General features: G+C 35.7%; 1 protein-coding gene across 1 annotated transcript; it reads right to left on the reverse strand.

The window, feature by feature from the left end:
• Positions 1–619: 619 nt before the first annotated feature.
• Positions 620–6,913, reverse strand: LOC120337305 (monocarboxylate transporter 12-B-like). Its single transcript, XM_039405060.2, has 5 exons — positions 6,698–6,913; positions 5,651–5,794; positions 4,659–5,324; positions 4,171–4,413; positions 620–3,859 (listed from the first exon to the last, which is right to left on the reverse strand). The coding sequence occupies exons 1-5, from the start codon at positions 6,882–6,884 to the stop codon at positions 3,648–3,650; spliced, it is 1,452 nt and encodes a 483-aa protein (XP_039260994.2). The 5' UTR covers positions 6,885–6,913; the 3' UTR covers positions 620–3,647.
• Positions 6,914–7,648: the final 735 nt, after the last annotated feature.

Genomic DNA, 7,648 nt, shown 5'->3' on the forward strand with positions numbered 1-7,648 from the left:
CAATATCAGCACAAAATTATAAAAATAAATGATATTTCCGACCTGGACGGAAAATATCACGGAACAAGGAAATGCGTCTTCCGTGCACAGTTTATGATTTACCTCTGGCCTTCACTTTTCTTAAATAATTCTGAAATAATTTTTGACCGTCGATGTTTTTCCACCTACTGTCTTGGGTCGAAAACATTACTTACTTGTTAGCGTTGCATTCTGTTCATGTGGGCTTTCCCCTTCGGCTGACCAAATTTATACACTAAACAGCTCAGAGCTGAATCTGTAACTTGATTTGTGAGTATACATTGAACCTATAAGAGCTTCGAAAGCATATAAAAATGTGACCTAATGATTCAATTCTAGCAGAGAAGATGTTTAAAATGTTAATTTTAAAGTATAATTTAAAATAATCGCTTCTTAGTAAATAACTAAATACAAAATCAACCTGTACTTCCATTTATAATACACAGCACTCACTTATACCCTCTCTAATGTAAGATTTCGATCATCTACACAATGTTCTGCCAGTACTAATGCAAATGTTTACTATTTCCCCATTTGTCAATGCAAACATCAAGAGCTTTATATTTACACAGCATCCTTGGTCTCGTTAGGTACGAATCATTCCAAGTCAAGTTAGTTTAAAAATTAATTTACCTGAATTGGCAAAAGAAAAAAAAAAGCAATATTTCCATTTCACATTTTGTAAGATCGGACTGAAATATACAAACACATTGCATTGTATTTATACAATGTACTTTATTTTTATACAACCAATTATACATTGTACGATAATAAATCAGTTGCATTTAATTAAAACCTTTTTTTTCAGAAAAACAAATAAAAATATTCACACAGTAAAATCTTCTAATAGCCTCCGAACGAAAATTGCGGAAGAGTTTTTATTGAAAATATTAACATGTTGTACAGCGGTTGTTCTCAACCTTTTATGGCTCGTGGCCTCATTCCGGCATCTTTTAGCACCCGTGGCTCTCCATCATTCAAAAACTAGACGTGTTCGAGTCTATTATATATTTAAAACATTTTATGGAGTGCAAAAACAAAACCACGGGGAAGAAAATTAAAGCTTTCGGTATACTAGCTTGGAACTGTCTGACGAGGTTTCTTATATTAGGCACCGTTTTTGATACCAGACGAACGTCACTGTCAACATCAAGACGTTTCTAGATTTTGTTTTGATGGTGACAAGATCAGAAAAAACAGATTCTCACAGATAGGTTGTGGGAAACATTAACCCACACTCGTAATTCTGATTTTATTTCTCTCACATACTAAGTCATATTTGTATCAACGACGTTGTAAACATGTATATATACAACATGGTGAGTGTAACTAAGCAAACACAACATATGTTTGAATAGCACGTTTATTCGAAGCTTGCATTCGAGTGAAAGCTATTCAAATGACATTCTACGAGCATTCTTTGAAATATCAACTAATCTCATTGGTTGTCTGTAAATGCCACAGGCATTAGAACTACTCGCGAAGATAATTCAAAAAATCGAGAAGTCTTGATCTATGACGATCTATGAACACAATGTCTGTGAAAAAGATGGAACTTGAATCGAAAAAGTTAACAAAAGAAATACGTAAGACAGCCTACAATGTTGTTACGTATCATAGATATCAGTGCGCCGTGACAGATAGTTCGGAAGAGCGGCTCCTCTCATACTACAAAAATGCTGAACCCGACAAGAAAACGTATTAAGATATCGCAATCGTGGGAGTAAGATGAAGTCGAAATGCAAGTACGCCACCCCATCAGAATCATAACAAAAAGAACAAATGTATCTTTCTTCCAAAATTTTCGCAAAAAAAAATTTATTCTACGCGTAATGATGATGCATTCATTACTCGGATCTAGGGGGATAGATCTATAGCTTATTTGTCGATTTATTTTTGAGAGACATTGTTCAACTCAGGGATTCCCAACCTTGGGAACATTTTTAAGCAATGAAGCACATGAGCAAATGTGACTGTTGATCAAGAGCAGATTGCGAAGTATACTCTATGACGTTCTCACTTCAAAACAGTGTCTATCCCAGCACCAGTTTTTGTATTTCACTTACAGCACCTTGGAATATCTATCCACAGTTGAGGGGATGAATTTTATTCATGAAATTTCACGAAGTGTGAAAGGGAGAATAAAAGTTGAAAACCTTTGAACTGTACAATTGTTAATTCCATCATATTTGTCTGTGTATCCTAAAGAAGAATCATTATTTTCAGAAGTTTAATTACTTTAATTGGTAGTCGAATGTAAAACAAGGCAAAACTAAAAGTTACCGTTTTTGTGTGAAACTAAAGAGTAATAAACTATATGGTGAGTAACAGCATTAGCTTTTTTATTTTGAGTAATACACATTGTGGATTGCATCATAGTTTACTGAATATAGTTCGCTCACGACCGGTTCGCTACGCATGAGTGATGCGTTTTACGTCATCAGTTTGCTATATTTTGAAGCTTACGGAAGAGGATTTCCGTTCGAGTTTATTTGCGTATTTGGAAAGGTTTTGTTGGTTGAAATAAATGAAAATATATACTGTGGCATTAGGATAAGGTAGGGGGTCATGACATCTGCCAGTCATCTCTGCTTCGGTACCATACGTTATCAAAGTGGAGTAGGGGCAGAGTATTTCTACTGTTCTGTGATTATATTTTTTGAATAATAAAGGTTTATACCAGGATTATAGCACAAAAGTAAGAATTCAGAACCTCCCAGGTATGGATGGACGATATAAAATGCCGAATCTGGGGGATTCGAATCCCTAGAACTCGGTTTTCGCCTCTTCGGCGCCTGTATCAATTTTTGCATTTTGGATTTATAATTTATTAATCAGGGACGAGCGGTATTTTTTTGCGACGAAGTCGGTCTCGTGTTATTATACTTGTGTTTCTCCCAAAGAGTCCCCAAAAGCGTTTGCGTCAGACATCAAACACCGTGACCTCAGCTTGAATATACAGAAAGCAAAGACGGCGTTATTGCGCCATTTTATTATTGGTGCCGACTGCCATCTTACAGGCGATTTTCCGATTGCAACAATCTTGATTTTTTTGAATAGTGAAACATTCCTTATTTTGAATTGAATAACCCTCGAGTTCTCCCGGAAAATGATGAGTACCCGACGTTGAATGATAAAACATTATTTGCGATAAAATTAGATCAAATTCTACTTTTCACTACACCCGGTTTCCGAAAATACGAAGTTATAACGCAAAGCAATGCGTTTTGTTACATTTATTTAGCGCTCCCAATAAAATACATATGTCTTGGATTTCGAGTCGCTGATAAATCCGTTCCTATCGTCCGAGCGCGGCACACGCCTGGTCGAGTGTCGGGCGGTATTCTAGTGAACGATAAATTAAAATAGTTGCCATACATGGTATGTATAACGACGATGAATGGAAATTGATAATTTGGTAACAGTAATGAATTTGTCTCAAGATGTTATTTTATAAATTTTCCTCGCAGAAGCAATCGATTTCTGTCAAAGCACAAGACATTCAAACAATATATAACGAAATCATATCAGTCCGATAATCTACATCCCCATTAAACATCGACATGTTCGACATTTCTTGAACATCTCTGAACTTTTGCTGTTAGATTCTGGATCAATGAATTGCGCAATTAAAAATTCAAAAGTTTTATTTGTCCTGTTAACCATAATCCAATGGGCAGAATAAATGATCCAACGAGTAAGGATGATCCGGCAAAAATAAAAGTCCATACGCTGGAACCTGTTACATCAAAGAGTATTCCTCCAATAATTGGACCCGTGACAGCACCAATTCCATGCATAACTTCCAGATAGCCGTACGCAATATTAAAAAAATCAGATCCTGTCGAGAAAATATAGTTGTGAATTATGAAATAAAAGTATAAATTCTAATATTATTATCAATTACTGAGATATATAATTGTTTGGTGTAATTTTCCTAAAACATTTCATAACGGCTCCAACGCGGCTTACAACAGATTGAGAATGTGATATACCTTAATGATAACTATTAAGTTATGATTTGTGTGTTGACAAAAGAGTATTGTATTCACAAAAGAGGCAGCGTGTTAAACGTTAAAATCAAGCGCAGATCGCTCTGTAAGGTAAAATGAATATCTTTTTCGCTTCACTTCCAAATAGTTTTTAACTTACCAAAAATTTCATACACCACAACTGGATAGTGAGTCAATCCTGCAAGCATAGCACCCCAGCAGAGGCCGTAAACAATTTGCATGGGGAATGATTTGGCAAATACGGAAAGTAAAGTTAAAACTCCAGCAAAGCTGAAGCATGAGAAATACACATTGTATGTTTTAACAACCTTCCATCTCGATAGTAGACCATACAATATACGAAATATTGCGCTGATTCCAAACGTTGAAACTATCTGAGCAGCTGAAAATATAAATTAATCGGCATAATTCGACATTCACAACATGATTTCAAACGGGAAAAAAGTAGGTGAAATAATGAAAAGTTTTCGGAGTGATACGTTGTAATTCAGAAATGAAACAATTTATCCAATTATGATAAATTAGATGCATAAGTCTCATATATTTACATATAAGCAAACGTGATTTCCCAACAACCCAGCTGAAAACAAATAAGAAAAGAAAATGATAATATTGGTTCAACCTCACCTTGCTCTTCTGTTAGATTTAAATCGTACGATGCCCTGGCTGTTGTCAAACTGAGAACGACAAAAATGCCCACATACAAAAGCGTATTATGAATAACCATCAAATAAAACGACCAGCTGCATATCAATATCTTAGTTACGTGATAGTATGATAATTTTTCATCTACGTTTGTTAAGTCACAACAATTCTTTTTATTATCTTGTATTGCCTGTGACTGGTCAGCGTTGAAGATACCGTTCGTGTGTTTATGGCTCATGGCATCTATTGGTATGGTTGACCTGCTTTCGTTGGCAAGAAGGATACTTGTTATCGATGTTTGTTGGCCGTCCTTATAAGTATTGTTGTCTTCTAAGATCAGCGATGACGGAGTCGTTATTGTATCAATTTGCTTTTGCTTCCTACACGAGAAAGAAGGTAGTGATGGATATGCATCAACGGGATAGAGGAGTAGACCACCTACAATCATGTTGCCGAAGAAACCTGAAGTTATTAACATAACCCCTCTCCAAGAATATTGTCCAATTAGTGCTTCAAAATACAATGGAAATACAAAGCTTGCTATTCCAAAGGCACTCGTTATTAAGCCAAATCCAAGAGCTTTTTGGTCACGGAAATGATCAACAACAGCGTTGATATATGAAGTAATACAGAAGCAACACCCCAGTCCTAAAAAGAATGATATTGAATCACGTCACAATGTTTGTGTATTGGAAGAAAAAAGATAATGGTAATGAGACTAAATTTATTATTAATATATAGATTTTGATAGTAGTTTTATTCAAAACGTTTCGATTCCTGAGATGTCATGCTTCACGCAAAAATAAAATTTTACATCTGACAATAACTTATCCCATGGAATCAGTTTTCGTTCCACATCAAAACACAAATATTCAAATCTATTAGTATGCATTTCATGTCTAGTTTAGTATATTTGATCGTTTTCATAATAAACAAATTACTGCAATACGAACGAATATATATTGGATTCTCACCTCCTAAAATGCTATACGTAAAAAACAATTGAGATAATGTTTGTGCAAACGAGGACGTTGTAAATGCTGTCATCATCAGAATTCCTCCAATGACATGAGTCCATCTATATCCCAATTTTTCAACACAAAAACAACCGACCGGACCTATGAATTTGAAATAATTAAAAATTTTCTACTGATGAGTGCAGGTCGCTAGATTCTTCAATAAATTGAATTCTATAACTTAGCTCGGTTACTGGTAGTTTATCTACGTACATTCTCATACTATCAACAAGTACGTTGTGACATAAGATAAACCGAGTGGTGTATATGTTGTTAATAGAAAATGTACTAACAAGACCAATATTTTGAATTAATAAACCTTCGTTCATTTGCCATGTGTAATTAAAAATCAGCTCTGGTCCGTAGCCGGTTATTGTACTTCAAATGGTTTATAGTGTTTTTTGAGTTGAGTCCAAGTTTAGTCAATTTCAAGCTAGAAATCCACATATCATACAGAACGGTTGTGAACTACGGCCTGATGACACAATAACTACTCGAGCTCATGTTCACGGTATCCGTCAAGTCGTTTTTCATGACACAAAACATGCGGTGTTGTATTACAAATAGGATAGGATTTACATATTTATCCAGGCGGAGAGGAAAGCCGATAAGACGACTTAACCATATGGCGAACGACGGCCTCTCGTCCAGTTACCATTCCATGTCGGGTATGGGATTAGTTAGTTATTTGTTTTTCATATATGGACTTGGTGGTGGAGGAAGCCGTAACCGACCAGCGGTTACGTGAACCACCCTACGGCGGCGAGGAGTCCAGCAATCCTCTCGCACATAACCATCCCTGCATGGGATTACCGCTTAGCACGATGAGCCGCACTGTATTAAATTCAATTTCAAACGTTTTTACAAATGAGAAAAATGGGTTTGAATAATATACCTCTAATCAAGTCACGTCTGGAGTGGGTTAGGCACAACGTGGTTATCTGTTTTAAACACAATTAAATATTTATCCAGTGGAAAAAAGTGAATATACTCGACCATACACACTTGCAATTGAAGCTATCGCTGCTCCCGAACTTGAAACGGCTGCTACGGAAGCAGTTGTTGCTGAAAATTCGTCTATCCAATACAATACAAATGTTCCAAAGGCATAGTAAAAGATTGAAATACATATCGCTGATACGAAGCAAGCGATTAAAACCACCCATCGCCATCCTGAACCGGAATCAGTCATAAAATTTTTGTACTCAAATCTGAAAAGTTATTGCATTATACTATAAACCAAAGTAAATTTTAGGTGAGTATTAAGTTATGGAAAGAAGATTGCTACTAATGAAGTTTTTCAGCATGCTGGGTCTCTTTTCATGCTACGTTCGCATAATAACCTGACATACCCCCTTATTACATAACCAATTTGTTAGTCTTGGTTTTGCAGTATTTTCATCTTACTAAAGGAGTCACGAACTACATTTTTGTATTGAACTCAAACAATATATAAATAAGATTAAAAAAATGGAAATTTCCGATGCGGAGAAAAATAGAATGAAAAAAGGCAAAGCGGCGTCCGTGTACCGAAATTTGTGACTGACTTTCGGCTTTCATCTATCTTGATTAATTCTGAAAATAGTTTTTAACCGTCGATGTTTTTTCACCTACTGTCTTTGGTCGAAAACTTCTTCCTGTGGACTTTACTTTCCTCTAACCAATTATACGCTAAACAGCTAGCTCATGGCTGAAACTGTAACTTGCACCGGAGTTACCGACCGGTATAAATATATTGACCCTATAAGAGCTACAACAGCATATATAAATGTGATCTAACGATCCAATTCGAGCAAAGCAGTTGTTTTAAATGTTGATTTTAACGTATAATTTGAAATAATCGTTCCGTAGTACTAACTGATACAAACTTAATCTGTACTTTCACAATACAGAACACTCATCTACTCTCTTTAATCTGAAACGATTTCAATCATCCACAGAATGCCCATACTAACG

Source organism: Styela clava, chromosome 10 (genome assembly GCF_964204865.1).
Source record: "Styela clava chromosome 10, kaStyClav1.hap1.2, whole genome shotgun sequence".
In the NCBI taxonomy this organism is placed as follows: Eukaryota; Metazoa; Chordata; class Ascidiacea; order Stolidobranchia; family Styelidae; genus Styela; species Styela clava.

Bases quoted from the DNA above. Each gene is read 5' to 3' on its own strand.
- LOC120337305 (XM_039405060.2), bottom strand. From the start codon at position 6,884: ATGACTGATTCCGGTTCAGGATGGCGATGGGTGGTTTTAATCGCTTGC. The intron at 5,795-6,697 runs GTGTGTATGGTC...TCAAATTCATAG, and splicing joins AGCGATAGCTTCAATTGCAA to GTCCGGTCGGTTGTTTTTGT. The intron at 3,860-4,170 runs GTAAGTTAAAAA...TTTTCTCGACAG, and splicing joins TGTGGTGTATGAAATTTTTG to GATCTGATTTTTTTAATATT.